This window comes from Lepisosteus oculatus, chromosome 28 (assembly GCF_040954835.1).
Source record: "Lepisosteus oculatus isolate fLepOcu1 chromosome 28, fLepOcu1.hap2, whole genome shotgun sequence".
Taxonomy (NCBI): Eukaryota; Metazoa; Chordata; class Actinopteri; order Semionotiformes; family Lepisosteidae; genus Lepisosteus; species Lepisosteus oculatus.
In genome coordinates, this window is record NC_090723.1 from 3727208 (window position 1) to 3743668 (window position 16461).

The window sequence follows — 16461 nt, forward strand, 5'->3', positions numbered from 1 at the left end:
CTACTTTTAAAATCTCTCACAAATCCTAAGGTGAAGCTAAGAGAGTTTCTGTTGGAATGACACCCTCAGACGTTCCACAGAACTCATTATGCAGGACTACTGGTATAAAGCATTTCAGCATAACAATGTATTGTAAGGCCCACACATAGACACAAAGGACAAAATAAAGAGACACCAATCAGCCTATCCAGGCTTTCTTTTGGACCGTGCGATGAAACCAAGAGAACAAACTCCACTTAGAACACACTCCTGGCTAGAAGTGAACCCTGTACCGTTCGCCTGGGCACCACAGAAATTATTTCAGTGACAGGACTGATTTAAGTAATGGCTGCTCCGCGATGTCTTGAACTACATTGAGCTACACTGACGTGAGGGAACTGAATCCTTTTAGTCTTGAACAGGGGAGACTGCGGGGGGACCTGAAACAGATTTGAAATCCTCCAAAGGCATTGAAAAACAAAATCAACCCACCAGAGTTCTTCGGAATTCACTGTGACAAATGACCCCGCAGGAACAAGTGTAAAGGACATGGAAGTTTAATTTAAAACTAAGGACAGGGCGCACTGCTTTACGCACAGGGTTGTGGGAGCTGGGAACAAGCTACCCAGTCACGTTGACCCTTGTTTCCATCACACAATGACTGGAGGAGATCCTTGGATCAATTAGCTACAAACTACCAATCAGTTTGTATGGGCTGAATGGCCTCTTGGTTGCAACTGTTCTTGTGCTTCAGCTAAAGTAGAAATCTCTGCAACTTGCAACCTATGAGGTTAATATCTGGGCAACTAGTGAAAGCCGTAGTAAGTTCTCCCTGGACACCTCTCAAGTACAGACAGATTACTTTATCCTTACAAAAATAACTTGACGGTTTCTACAGACATGCCCTGTGGATTTTCGAAAGAGACTCTGGAAATTTCTATAGAGAGGTTCCAAGTGTTAATGTATTACTAAGACACCTCCAATGTGCTGGAAAGCTTTCGTCGTGGTTCCCGAAACTGAAGTAGCTGATATACTCCCTCACGCACACATTGTCCTGCACCCTCGCTAGAATCAACGGCCCAAATTCACTGGTTAACAATTTGCCCGCGGAGAAGTTTAATTTTGTGTGCGTATATGTCACCCTCAGTTTTAAATTTAATCAGCTCTTAATGATGTACCTGTATATTCTGGACAAAACACATTTTGAGATACACAAGGTATGAGAAGGAAAGGGAGAATAGTTCAGCGTCTTCCCAATTCGGGGTTAGACTGCCCTCTGCTGGAAAGTTTATATTCCTGCAGCGCTCGTCATCCCAGAGCGGCGCAGAGCTCTGACGTAACTCGCAGCAGTCTGCACCTGCAGCCCAACTGCGCAGCAGATCGGCTAGGGCGTGCTGAAAATCTGCTTCGGCAATTGAATTAAGAGGGAACTTTAGGTTAAAATGAACGTTTTTATCAAGAACATGTTTATTTGTTCTTTTGCGGCTTTAATAATTTTCATTGTCCCTCTCTCCAGGACAGTGTAATTGAATCTCCTCAGTAATATTGGCTACACTCTGTGCCCCGTACAGAGTATTTTGCGTCATTTCTTATTTCAACAGGCTGTAGTATAACCCCAAGCCAGTGTATTGCACCAGTGTAAACAATTCTGCAAGACAAAGCTTCTGTTCCAAAGAGCAGTGCAGAATAAGATGATGGAATTCTTCAATCTTGTATCAGAAGAAGATTCAATCTTCAATCTCTAAAAAAAGGCGCCATCCTTTGGAATGAGATGTAAAACCGTGGTCCTGACTCCCTCTGGTAATTAAAAATTCCAGGGCATTTCTCAAAAAGAATAGGGGTGTTACCCTGGTGTCCTGGTCAAATTTCCCCCTGGCCTTTACCAATCATGGCCTCCTAATAATCCCCATCTATGAACTGGCTTCATCTCTCTTTTCTCCACCCCACTGGTAGCTGGTGTGTGGGGAGTGTTCTGGTGCACTATGGCTACAGTTGCATCATCGAGGTGGGACTGCACACTAGTGGGTGTGGAGGGGATCCCCATTACCTGTAAAGCGCTTTGAGTGGAGTGTCCAGAAAAAGGACTATATGTGATAAGAAAACTTTATTGGCCAGATACAATTTCTTGCATTAGGAATTTGTCTTTTCGCAGACCCCAGCCTGCTCTCCATGAGACACACAGGCAGGGAGAGAAGCTGGGGGTCAGAGCACAGGGTCAGCCATTGTTCAGCGCCCCTGGAGCAGGTGGGGTTAAGGGCTTTGCTCAGGGGCCCAACGGAGTAGGACTCCTCTGCCAGCCACAGGATACGAACCGGGAACCTTCCAGCCACAGGTGCAGAGCCTTAACCACAGTGCCTCTGCCCCGCCCCCTCATGTGGATAGATAAGACTTAATTGATCCCAAAGGGAAATTGATTAAATTGATGTATAAGTGCAAGCAATTATTATTATTATTATTATTATTATTATTATTATTATTATTGTTGTATTTGGTTAATATTAACAAAAACAAATGAGGGTGGTAAAGAAGTGACTAAAAAACTTTGTACTGTCTTTCTGGTAAAAGACCCAGCTAGCTGTTCGGTTTTGGAAGTTGCCTGTAAGGGGGTATGCTAGTCTATAAAGTCATAATAAGGGGTTAACATTAGAAGGCCAAGGAGGTTTTTGAATGTCTGCTTGCCACATCAATACCTATCGTCGTCACCTAGTAACAAGCCTGGCTCAGCTGGGAATGTTGGGACATGCTTGGAATGAACATGCGATCAATGCCCTGACCAGACCAATCCTACCTGCGGTTCGGGATAACGAACGCGTAGTAGGCCGTGGGGTTCTTCCGTGAAGGCCGTTCACAGAATGGTCAGCAGGGGGCGCACCTCGACCTACGATCCGATTTCAAGTCTGACTTTCCTAATTGATCGTTATTTTTCTCTCTTTTCAGGGGAGACTGCCCGTCTCTGCTCACGGTGACACGTCAAAATAAAACCTTTGCGATAGTAAATGAGCATTGCACAACATTACTCTTCCAGTGGCTCCTCAGTTACTAACGGTTTTGGTTTAAAAAAAGGCACTCTTCCTTATAACAGTTCATATCCAGCACGGTGGACAGCATACTACGTCAGTGAAGTGCAGTATAAATGCAGCGCAAGATCAAGTGGCATCAGTGATGCACAATACAAAGCAAGCAAGTAAAAGAGCAGAACGAAAGCTGTTTGTGAGCTGATGTTTTGTAGTGGGCAGTGTTCTACAGGGAACAAGGGACACAGCCCTGTTGTTTCTGGGTCCATACTGGTCCTGGTTCACTGCCGACTCGGTGTAGCACTAGGAACGGTCTGACAGACTCAGCTGTGCGGCAGACTTAGACACTTTCCATTGTTCAGCTCTTACCACTCAGGGTTTTCCTTTCTTTCCGCTGAAGCACAACACCGGTTATTCTCTGCCTTCGGAATTGTAGCCACTTGGCTTTAAGTCCTATCAGATCTCAGTGCTGTAGAGCGAAATGTTGCCTTTGAGCACGATGGATGTGTAGAGAGGAACACACTATGTGAATAACAAGCCACACCCGGCCAGAATTTATTTGACTGGTAAACGTAAATGGGTAAACACTTCACATATTTTATATATAATTCAAGTATTCAAATGCCTCAGAGACGTTGGCATTGTAAACTCTTCAGAATCAACACCGAGACACGAACCCCAGCACACAAGTGTAATTTGCAAGAAGGTACATTTAAAACTGGGAACAGAGGGCACGTTTTACACAGAGTTCTGGCTGTCAGCAATAAGCTACTTAGCCATTTTGTTGAAGCCGATACCATTTATTTTTTCAAGAAATGTCTGAATGATATCTATGGATTTGCCTCTACCATCCATGGGGATTAGATGGTCCACTTCGTGTTTGTGGTCTTTTTAAATGTTCTTATATGCTGCTCATGATTGGTTTAGTTTGAGTATGATGATACAAATGTTCTGAAGTGTTTTTCATTCATGTGAATGACCAATGACTACATGACAAGCTTGTTTTTTCTCTCACTCAATCTAAGCTGTATTAATAACTAAATTTTTATCATTGTACCAAATACCAGTGGAGGTTTTGAGTAACTTGCTGATGCACATCACCTTCATATACTGTAACACCTGATTGTGTCCAAGCCTTTTCCACAGTAGTGTATATAATAATACGGATAGGACTGGTTTAAATGGAGATAAAAGGAAAGATAATTCCACAGCAATACATTATGTAAAAGAAAGCCGGTGGTAATATATAATTACGCCTTATTGTTAACAGAAAGCAACATTTCTGTCTCAAAGAGATGAGTCACTTAAATAGACAGGTTGGAAAAGTATAGGAAAATGCTGTGTGTATAAAAGCTTTTTTGTCTCTTGCGAGACACTCGTCTAAATTATTATTATTAGTCATCCGTTATTTTGTGCTTGGTTAAAGACCATAAACGACAGGGAAGACGAAATGATCTACATTCGACCTGAGCCTGAAGAAAACGTTTTATTTTTCTTTCCCGTATATTTTTTCAATACTAAACTAAAGCCGTCTGTAAAATATGGGTCCTTTTAAAAAATGCAAGTGTAGGAAGGAAACTGTTACAACCATGAATATACCATTGCCATTTTTAAGAATGATCTCTCTGCAGTTGACCGTTCTGCAGTTGAAATCCACTATGCAATAAATAAATTCAGATTAGGCTTGATAAACTCATACTACAAGGTAACAGCCGTACGCCTTGTCGATAGGTTTGGTAGTACACAGTGCGCTATTCAGCTAAGGACACTAGCACACTTTATTCCCTGGCACAGTAACTCAATTCTCACACATAATACATTCAATCTGTAGTTCGAGAGGAAAAAAAGGCATCTCTTCGCCAGCTTTTATTGGTTAAAGGTTCTGTTCATCAGGAGAATTACTTTCTTCAATTGGACACAATCTTGTCAATGTTTGGTGTTTCGGCAAGGCTCCTACGGCGGAATGAAAAAAAAAGATGCACTGCTTGGATTGGTCGAAGGGCGCGTCAATCAGAGGGCAGGGGGCGCCGCGATTGGTGCTCGCCGGCGCTCGTCACATGGCGGTAGGCGTTTCCGAAGCCGCAGGGCCAGGTCGGGCAGAAAACGAGACGACGGGAGCTGCAGCAGGAAAATGGCTGACAGGTTCTCTCGTTTCAACGAGGATCGTGATTTCCAGGTAAATGGATAAACGGCCGGTTCCGGGCGGCGGGGGAAGGTCTCCCCGGGCGAGGGGGGCAGCTGTAGCGTTTCTGAAGCGCGTCAGGGCGCGGAAATGGCAGCACAAACCGAGCTTCTTGGGCGCCCTTGGGGGCCGTGGGAAGTGGTGTAAGGGAAAGGCGGCGCTGTGTGCATTAGCAGGGTGGTAAACAAAAAAAAAAGGCGCTAGGTCTCGGGGCTGTGCTGGGAGGGAGGGCTTGTAGGCGCTGACGACCCGTGTTTTGCTCCCCGCGGCCGTGCTCTGAAGCGCGGTGCCCTTGCAGTTGCGGGGTGCGGGGCAGTGTGTGCATGGCCGGGGTACGGCGGGGAGGGCACTACCGCACTGCCATGGCCGCCTGAACCGAATGGCGATGGCGAATTGCACATCTCACCTTCCCACTCCGCCGGGGCAGAGCTTAACATGCCTTCTAAACTGCGGATGTTGCTCTGCGTTTAACCAGTTCATACCCCCCCGTGTGAGACGCCGAGCCCCTCATAGCAGTGGCACTCAAGATCGACGGATTTTGAGTTCTAGTGCCACCCTCTTTAAAAAATGTGACTTCGTGAGATCCACACTACTTGAGCTCTTTTCTTCTTCTTCTTCTGAATAAACTATGCCCCGCGAAAGCGACATTTTGGTGTTGATTTCACTCTTGTCGTCAACGGCGATAACCAGCTGGAGTTAAAGGCAAGTTGAAAACAATGATGCCTATTCAAGAGCCTCACGCCTTCCTGGCTGCCGCCGCCTCCTCCTCCTCCTCTGTGAGGGCTCGTGTAGTGATCTCTGCGCTGCAGAACCAGATATACAAGTTGCAGGAATGCTGAGAGATGTCCTCACTCTGTTGTTGGTTTAGTCTTAGTCATAGTCGACTCCCAGGAGATCCATTCCCTGTCAGCAAAATAACTTCTAAGCTGGAAGCATTAACAAGCTAAATATTTTATATGGATTTGGTAGCATCTTGTTGTACTGGTAATAGAAAAGCTCGATGAGGGTGGATTATGTACTGATTGTGGAAGTGCGTCTCTCTTGATAGCGGTGGCAGTCGAGTTTGGAGTGGTTATTCTGAGGGTGAAATCGCACCTTTATTTGGGGGCATATGATAAGTCTGATCAGGTGGTTATGGTGCACTGCTGGGCTGTGTTAATTTAGGGAGCCTGCTAAGCTTAAATTAGTTGTGCCGCTTCTTCCCCCGAAGAAGAGGCCATGGGAATGGGATCTGGTCTGGCAGTTCAGGGAGAGGTTTGACGAGGAGGGTGGGAGCTGGGGTGTACCGCAGGCCAGCAGTGTGGGATAAGGAGAGCTTCCAGCTGTGGGATGCTGGGAGTTGCCGTTGTGCCTGCAGTGGTTGTGCAGTACCTAGTTATAACCTGCTAGTTTATCATCCTCACGCCGCTAGTCAAAATGGTCTTGAGCCACAGTTCTTTGCATCAAGCTGTTGAAACTTATGGGATGATGACACAGCGAAGTTAGGGTTGGAGTGAGCTTCTCCTTTTCTGACCGGTCATGGGCATTTGATGTCGCCTCGGTGTGTGTCTGTCGTCTCAGCCGTCAGCCCAGCGGAGTCAGGTCTTTCCTTGGGATTTCCCAGTCTGCACCGTGGTGCAGGCATGACAGATGGGTTCCATCTGTTTTCTCCCTAGAGTAGGTGCTCTCGTCCAGATGGTGATGACCCCTGGGACTTCTTTCCGGTGACCAGCGTGGCCTGGAGCAAGGATAATACAGTACAGGACCCTCGCTCGGTTTCATCGCAGGCCTGAGATACCGAAGAGTTGAATTAGCCGTCAGCTGCTGAGATGATTAAAGAGCTGGGCGAATCTTGCAGTGGAATAGATCTTAAGGATCTACATTTGTTTGCTCCAAAGGGACATAACAATCTAGGGCTATGAGGTGGTGAGGAAAACAATCCTGTGAAGTGAATTAATACAGTAAATAGGGGGGAAAAACCTTTCACTAATACGTTAGGCTGCTCAGTCATTGTCTAAGTGGACTTGTCAAAAACCCAGATATTATTCCAAAGCTTCAATACGGCACTCTATAAGGTTCGAAGTGGACATCAGCTTAGTGTCTCAACTTGCTGAAAACCAGAAGTGAAAATTTAATAGAGCTGTTCTGTAGGTCAGGGTTTCTCAGTCCTTGTCCTTGTGGGTGACTGACTCTTGTCGTTTGGTACTAAAATTCTCCACTGATTTCGTCTGGTAAAATATTGTTATATATATTTTTTTTTTACTGGTGTAAAAAACAGTGACCAGGTGTTTGGGAGTTCAGCCCTTGTAGAATTGACAGTTCTGTATGGAGATGTTCCACACAATCTGATCTCCTCCTGTGTGGGCAGCTGTGATTGGCAGCCTGTTGAGAGCTCCTAGTATAGGTACAGAAGACTGACGTGTATTAAACAGTTGAAGTGCAGACAAACCAGAGTTGTTTTGACTTAGTTTTTCGTTTAAACACATTTAATTTCTGCCTCATTTAAAACTGTTGAAGGCTGGCATGAATCATTTCTATTTCTGTTGGTCTTTAAGCAGATTAAAGTCATGTTATTCAAATTTTCTATTGTTTGTGGACTACATTGTGCTCCTATAATATACTCTTTCCCGGAATTTGATGCATTGTCAGTTTATAACGTTTATCCATTTAAACGACAGGTCCTGTATGGAGGATCATTAATGCCGTCTGGGGTTTCTTGGAATCTAAATTGTTACTTGGGGAGTTTATCATCGCAATTTTTAACCTACCTAAATAAGAGGCCATTTATATTTTCATAGGTTTTGATTTCTTTTTTGAATTCTTGCAGAAATAGACCCACAAGTAGACTGAGGTCAAATTGTGCATTAGTTTCTTTCAGTTCTCCTCTGCTTTAATGAGTACTTGATTTTGAGCCAGTTTGGGATCCTGTTCACTCTTGATCCCAGCTGGATTCAGATGGATGCAGGCACTCAGATCTTATGGAGCTGTTATGGCATTCTCAACGGCAGTGCACGCGTGCGCTGGATGTGCTCATCGGCATTTTCCCTGGCAAATAACGTGGTCAGATGGCTGGCAGTAGCTGCTGCAGAGACAGGAGAGAAGGGGTGCACCGAGAGGCTTGTGTCCCGCCTGTGAAGTGATGCTGTTCAGAGCCAGATATCTGGATTGTCAGTTACAGTGTGAAAATACTGCTAAGCTGCTGGAGGTACATTTGTCTCTAAATACTGACTTCTGGTTTCGCAGACAAGGATGTGCAGCAGTTTTTTTTTTCTTAACCTTAAGTTCCCTTTTTTGTCATGAGACCCGTTGTTACACTCCACTGTGTTAAGTGTATCATGGCTGGTGAATTGAGATCCGTTAGTGTTGCTTATAAAGATAGAATATTAATTATTTTAATTCTGTACACATATGTATTGTTTATTTAGCCTTAAAAATATGGACGGGATGGGACCAAACCAATTATTTTTAAGGATATTTCTCTTTGTTGTTAATTTGAAACCTAAATGGTATGGAAAATAATTATTTCCATTCAGTATGTAGTAATTATAACCTACTAATAATGGATATTTAGAATTTTAACTATCTAGAATCAAAATCAAATCTTGTCTGAATTAAACCTCGAAGGTTTTGCACTTTGTATGCCCCTTAAGTGGGCTCAACTGATTTTTCTGAAGTCCTTGAATAGTTCTTAAAAAACAAATCAGAAAGAAAAACCAAAACATGTCTCAGAAACACAGAATCACGCTAATATTAAGTACACAGCGGCAGCTGTGGCCTCACTGCAAATGTCAGGGGTCTGAATCAGTTCCTCCTGACTGCACCGCTGAGAGTCAGCAGCCTGTAGTGAGACTCGGTGTCACAACAGGAGCCAGAGGTTATCGCGAGCACATCTCCTTTTCAGTACAGTGGCGGGCAGACTTCTGCTTCTACACACGGTACAAGATGGCGTTGTGTAAATGGGGCATCCTGGGTAGCCAGTTCGCTTTTACTTTCTTCTCTAAATTTCCTTTTGTTGCTTAAATACGCTTCAACACTCCAGGGCAGGTTAGTGCTCTCGGTAGCATCTGATTGGCATCGTTTACTAAATGTGAACTGCCTTTGTTTTTTGTGGGTCTAAATACATCGTAGTTTCTTTCTTAATGACTTCTTTCAGTAATTTATTTCAGAGGTGGTGGTTTGACAGGGTATCTGGGACTTGGTGATCGAGTGCGTAGGCCGATGACTTACTTAAGTGTCCTGGCAAGGGAGGTGTGCACCACAGGCGTTCTTGTTTGAGTGGGCTCAGTTTCGGCTATCAAATTTATTTTTACCGAGTCAGCTCCCAACAGTTAGGATCCTTCTGACCGCTGTTAAGCCTGAGCTAATTTTCATTAATGGTCAAGATAAGATTTCTACCTCTTGAGCACCTGACTGATGTATTTAAATGAGGCTTATGAAGCTGATATATAGAATCACTATCAGGACACCTGAAAACAACATATAGACCACAGACATTTCTGTAGTCTGTATGCGGCTCCTAATTTCTGTGTAGCTGCATCAGAAGAGCAGAATGACATTGCCTTGCGTGCTTCCATAGTCGGCTCTTGCTTTGTATGAGCAGGTCTTCCTGGGTGTCTTGGGAAGAGCTCTTCCGATGTTAACAGTGCTTCCTCACATTATCACTCCTCAATATCACGTTCTAGTTGGGTGTGAAAATCTCCTTATGGATTGTGTCATTGTCGTGTATAAATATTGCCGATATAGATGGTGCAGAAAAAGGGGTCGGTTGTATCATGGGTCCACTTGATACCACTGTCCCCACTGTAAAATAGTAACGGGGCTGTGGAGGAAACCCATTAATACGATAGTATCACTTAATGCAATGAACTAAAAGATGGTAAAACAAAAATCACAATATTAAGCTCTAAAAAAGTGAACATTGCAATATAAGGCCCAATAGGTTGATCTTTGGGATTTTCCGAAATACAATTTTGAGATGTTAAATCATCTTATTTGACATACATTCATGCAAATATGTTTGCAGAACTATTTTATTTTAAGTCAACTTTCTATTTACAAGGCAGGGTCCTTAACGTCCCCGCAACGCTCTGTTCAGGTTGCTTTCTGTGTGTCTGTGTGTGTCTAGGGACCTTCAGAGCCCACCTCACTGCTACATGTGTGTTCTGGCTGTCGGAGGAGCATGCCCTAAACGACAAAGGAGCTTGAGATCACACCACACAGTTCCAGAAGAATATGCTGCCAATATTCTGCTTTCTGGAAACTAGAAGTATAAATGAAATAAGACAAGTATAGGATGTATGTTTAGGGAGAACTAACATGCCAGAAGTCCGAAACTGAAAACCTGTCCTGTCTTGCATCAGTGCATGGATATAGCATTACATCCAGAAGCCTATTCTTTGCTTTAAAATGGCAGCAAATGAATGATTATTTTCACCAAACTACAGAGGTTCTGTGGTTGAAATGAATTGCAGAGGCTTTCACAGCCTTTAATTGCTGTGTCAGTTTTGTATTTGTTCACAAAGATTGATTCTCAAAGGGAGAAGTTAGGACTTCCATATTTGGCATTTCTGTAGACTACTATACTGCTGAAATAATATATAATAATATATAGTCGGCAAAGGTGTTTTAAACGTGAATATAATATTTTCATTTGGAATATGTGAGAGAGTTTTGTCTTCCTACAGATGTAGCTTTTGGACTGCATGCAGCTCTCTCGTGTATGGTTTCTTAAATGAGTATTGAAAAGCCAAATGTACTGCTGGATGTGCTTTTCTGCATCGCAGTGGTCAGTGACTCTCTTCTGATAGCCAAGCGACAGCTCTGAAAGTCACACAGGTAGAATCTGACCCGTGTGATGATTCGGTCCTGAAGGGTCTCGGGTGTCTGGTTGTTAGAAACGATCCAGTCCCTGTGTGTGTGGGGTATCTGGTTCCTTGTCAGAGGAAAGAAGGAGAAAGGGCAGCGCACCAGTCAAGAGGAAGAAGGGACTAATACACGTCCAGCAGATGGTGAACAGACTGCGAGAAGAAGGATTGCAGAGAGGAGGGGACAGACTGATACTGATGGCGCAAGCTGGGAAATGTGTGGTTTCTGGATCTGGTGCTCAGCTTTCGCTTTTAAGCTGTACTGGTTGGAAATTGTGCTTATTTATATACTTTATCTTCCTTTTGTTTATTTATTAATACTTTTAACAAAAAGACAGGCTCAGTTCAACTTCCCACTCGAATGAGACTTTGACGGTCTCTCGCGCAGTGTTGCTGGAGTGAGATGCTTTCTTGGCGTCTTTCCTGTCGTGATTTAAACGGTGTTGGCCGTGTGTCTGCCACATTGTGATTCCTGCGTGCGCCGCCAGATTTCTGTATTTTGTTTTGAAATGTTGTCAGTTGACTGCACCCCTCAGATTTTATCAAAAGGATTTGGATGGAGCCTGGACGTGCATAATGATGATTCAGAATGGAGTCGTTTTTCATGAACGGAATAGAATGCCCTTTTCCTGGTCCCACGTCTATCTTCGGCTCCACGAAGTCAGCTAGCTTATGTCGGCCTGTGCGGTACGTTCCGTCAGTGGTTGCAGCTCACTTTGTGGTTGGGTGAAGTGGTGTGTGACATTGTGTTGACCTCCAGCTCGGACATTCGCTGCTGGTCTTCGGAGGGTCACCATGTCTTCTGGGCTCTTAACGGCTTCACTTGAACCAGTATCTGACTTCATTAGCCTGTGTTGGCCCTGTCTCCAGGTATTTACTTGCTCTCACAGCTGATTTGAGGCTGTCACAGCGGGGGGTGTATTGAAGAGGAAGAGGGAGTAATAAAAAATAAAAAATAGAGAAGGCATAATACTGTATAATGGTTAAAAACCATCCCTTGATCAAAACGGCCAAGTGGTTGTCCTGTACATGTGCAATAATTCCCCGGATTCTGCCTTAACGCGTCTGCCTAGCTCTCCAGAACAAGCTCTTCTTACCTGCCTGTTTGGCTTTGTTTCTTGGATTTTGTGCGGCTGTCTTTCTCTCCTTTGAAACATGTCCCACTCCAGTGCCGCAACGTGCTGTTGCTCTGTGTATCGGATGCCCAATCCAGCTTGCGCCAGCCTGGAATCCAGAATTCCACACTCCTGGCTTTCTTTTCCCACCCACAATCATGTTGATTCCTCAGAGGAATGTACAGCACAGTAGCTCCAGTTATTCTTAACCATGTGCACAGATTGTAGTTGGATTCAGAGTCCACCTGTTGTGTGCCCGTCATTTAGAAGTCTCAAAATATCCTTTTCCAAAATGTCATTGTAGCAGGTTACGCCATTGAAACGCACTGACGTTTTTGTCAGATGGGCTTTCTTGCATAATTTGCGTGTGCGTGTCCGAAGCAAAACGGATCAAAGCATAGGATCTGCTTAATTTGGAAAAACTCTGGTCAGTCCATCTGTGCAGGGCTGTTGTCTTCTCCAGAAAAGGCAATGTGTGGTTGGCTCCCTGCAGCTTCTTTGTTGTCTGCAGTTCGTATCGGGGTTCGTCTGCAGTTGTCATTGGAGCAAGCTCGGAATTCAGCCTTGTTCTAGTCAGACTCTGGCTTTTACCAGCCAGCGCTGTGTGCTGAGCTTGTAATCCTTCACTAGTTTCCTTGTGGTCATGCATAAATATGTTTATACATGAATCTGTAAAAAACCCGTTACCCTCAAGTTCCAGTGCAGAACACCATTGTTCTGTGTTTTATTTGGGGGTGTGGGTACTTTCCTCTTGTAATAATCCTCCTGACTAAAAGCTTAGACTTGACAGTAAAAAATGTTGGTAAACTCCGTTCTGCTTGCACCGTGGTTCTGGTGGTGGCTTCAAAGAAGACACTGTAAAGATGCACATGAGGTGGGGTGTTAATATATTTACAGTGTGACCTCTGTCTGTTTCAGGACCTTTTCAGTGCGAGCTGCAGGCCCCTCTTCTCTTTATTTATTATCCCCATCTGAAAATAAATCCAGCAGGTGATTGATTAGTTCCTTCTGGAGGACAGTGAATTGTTTTCTCTAGTAAACTCATCCGCATTAAAGTAGAGCAGCATGATGCATCGCAGGCTGATAACTCTGGCTTGCAATGGAAAACATGACCAAAGTATAAATAATGTGAGCCGACGTGAAGTCAGGCAGCCCTGACTTGATTTGTTTAGTTTATGAACCCGTGCCTGGATGGCTTTGCGCTTGTGATTAAATAGCGCAGTATGACATTCTGTGGCCATCACAGGGCAGGCATGGCAGACGCTGCAGTCTGGGAGTCCGCTCTGAGGTTGTGGTTCCTGGGAGAGGCAGCGCGGTGCTGTGGTGAGCGTCAGGCCGGGGGGGTTAGTGGTCACGGCTTGGAAAGGGAGGCAGAGTTTCGCGCAGCAGGAATCGAAGGGAGTGTGGGGTTGTTGTGACTTGGGAGGGGGCAAGGGTTCAAATCGGAGAGGGAGCAATGCGATGGGAATTGTGCCGCGGCGCCTTTGTCTCCGCTCTTCGATCCTGTCCGAAGAGGCTGCCTATCCTTGCGTTTAGGATTGAGGAAGAAGGGTTTAGCTTCTCGGATCTTGGGCAGCGAAGAGCTGGGAGCTGGTGCAGGAAGGGGGGGGGGGGGGCAGCAGGTTGCAGCACGATCTCTTGCTGCTGTAATCCTGACTCTTTTGCCAGCTCCTCTCCTGGAGTCCTGCGGAGCTGCCAGCGCCGCGGCTGACTTCGGGCCTCCACAGGCCCAGCAGGGCTGCGGGGGCTCAGTCAGTTCCAGGTTGTTCCGCGGGCAGTGCGCCGTGTGTCCTGGTGCCGCAGTGTGCGCCGCGGCGGAGGAGGCGCGGACTGCGGGTGCTGCCGCTGGGAGCTCCGATCTCCCTCTGTGAACTTGATCAGCGGTAGCGGGGGGGGGTAGCTTTCCTGCCAGTGTTTTTGGTGTTGTCCTCCATGAAAGCTTTTAAAAAAAGCAATGAACGGGGTGGAATTAACACGCCTCCTCCCTCTCGCATTCAATACTGGGCGTGCAGGCACGTCCCTCTTCTCCGAGCTCCCGAAAACAGCCGTTTCCACCAGCCTGGCCACCTGCTTATGCTTTTCGCTTTCCTTGGCTAAATCCCCGGAGAACACCTTTACAGGGGGCGAGAGGCAGAACGAGCACACGGCAGCCTCTCCTTTTCGAATAACAAAGTGGAAAACCTGCAAGCAGCCGTCGCACTCCTGAGCAGCTGAGTACTTTCGGTGACTTGTTCGTACACGGGCTGCATTGAAAACACTTTTTAGTCGGACCAAGAAATTGACTACTGAAGTTTATCCTCTCTGTCGGCGCTGATCTGAGAGGTGATATTTTGCCTGGTTTCTCTAGATCTGCATATATGTAATATTCCCCGAGCTTTTCAGGAGGCAATAAACATGTTTGATGAAAGAAAATGTAACACCCCAGTTACTTGCCAGATCTACAACTTTGCACTTATTTGCTCTATGAAGCAGGTCTCAGTAGGCCATGAGCAATTCAGCAAATAATTCTAGTGAAAGGGGAGGATTTTTTTAATTAAACCCTGCTGCTGAGGTCAGCTGTGCTTTTCAGTGATGTTAAAGAATAGCTATTCAAACGTTTGTGTTATGTTACCAGCAACAAATTCTTTAAATATTTTTTTTTACTTGCTTCCAGGAGTGTAACCTTTCTTGCCTTGTTTCAGCCCAGGGCTCGCCTGTAAAATGTTATAGCCAAATCATCTTAGTCAAGGGCAGAACAAGCGTACTGCATAGAAACAGTGTATCTTGCCATGGGATCAGGAATGTCCAGATTCTTGGGCCACAAGCTGTGTAACTTTGGCGTTTTGGCTTAAGGGGTTGTTTATTTGAAAAGCGGATGAGAATCTATAGCAGAGTAAGTGAGTGGGGTTTTGTGGTTGTCATATTATGATAGAGGGCTTTGATTGTTAATGTGATTAGTATTTTGTTGTGTCCGTGCAATAAATGTTTTTTTTTATGTTTCTCATTGAGTGTTTCCTTTCTCACAAACTGACCGGAGTTCAAGGGTTCTGCAGCCCTGATTTCAACATAAGGGCCTGTGCATGTTTTTCTTTTTTTCTGCAGCTCATATTTTCTATAGCTCTTCCTCTGGTGTTCACCATGAACTCTGCAAATATTGGTTATAATAACTGAATGAAAACTGAAACAGATTTCCGTGGCTGAATGCTTGTTATCTATTGCTACTTTATAGCAAGAGGCCCCATAGCCGGAGGTATCGAGCTAATCTACTAGACTGGAACTGAAGGAACAGTGGTGTAAGGGTGTAGTTTGATTAGCTGGGAGTGTGACACAGATCTGGGTGAGTTCAGCAGCTGTATGAATGCAGCCATTAACGATGAGACTGGGCTGCTGGTCTGGAACCACATCAGCACTCAGAAGTTGAATTTCTGGCAGAGGTCTGTGTGCTTCCTTAGCTCTGTTATTCTTACGATCTTTCAGAACTGCCCCTTGCTGGTGGAATAGCTGATGTTTTTAATGAGTGCTGCTTGAATTATTGAATGAGGGGCCTGAGCAGGTGTGTTAATCATACACGGCATACATGAAGCTGTCCGAGCACTACTTGTTGTTATTCCACATACACAGGCAAGCATCCGCAGGTCTGTGTGATGTCTGAGGTGATGAAAGCGAAGATGCAGTTCTATTATAAAAATAATTCGGCTCCTTCTTAATGGATTAGATGGGCTTAATGGCCCTCTCTCGTTCTTAACCTTTCTTATGTTCTGTTTAGGAAGGGCGGTAATAAATAGCTTGATGGTTTTCAGTAGAGACCAATTGATGTAGAAGCTGGAGCAATTGGGCTTCGTTAGATTTTAGGTTGTTTTTGTTAGATTGAGCAGCAGGTCAAGGTTGGATGCCGCCCGATTGTCATTCTTTGCACACAGCTTATGTACTTTCAGTCCGCATATCGCTGCTGCTCAGCCTGTCCCCACGTACCTCCTGCAGAGCAGCACTGCAGTGGGGAAGCCCACAGAGAGCCAGCTCAAGGGAGAGCCAAGGACAGCCCCTGCGAAAACACTGAAGTGCCCGAGAACTGATCTTCCCTCTTGCAAAGAAGTTTAACTCCTCCTTTCAAACTAGTCTCTTAACATTTAACATAATGATCCTCCTGTCATTTCATCAAGTTAATTAAGTTTTAACGTCTGTCCTAAAAACTCTTCCCCTTTATATACTTAAAAAAAAACTTCCCCATTTCATAATATAGGAGTAGCCTCAGAAACTCCCTGCACAGTTATCGCTGATAAGCCTGCAGGAAATTCCCTACCTTAAATAGGAGCTGCTGAATAGAAGATAAATTAGTATAGAATATGGAG

General features: G+C 44.9%; 1 protein-coding gene across 1 annotated transcript in view; it reads left to right on the top strand.

Moving 5' to 3' along the window:
- The first annotated feature begins 5060 nt into the window (after positions 1-5060).
- The window catches only part of gpatch8 (G patch domain containing 8), a 63654-nt gene continuing 52253 nt past the window's right edge, over positions 5061-16461 (top strand). The window contains exon 1 of the mRNA XM_069185687.1: positions 5061-5169. Coding sequence (XP_069041788.1) covers positions 5125-5169 — 45 coding nt within the window. The 5' untranslated portion in view covers positions 5061-5124. The remainder of the gene's footprint in view (positions 5170-16461) is intronic.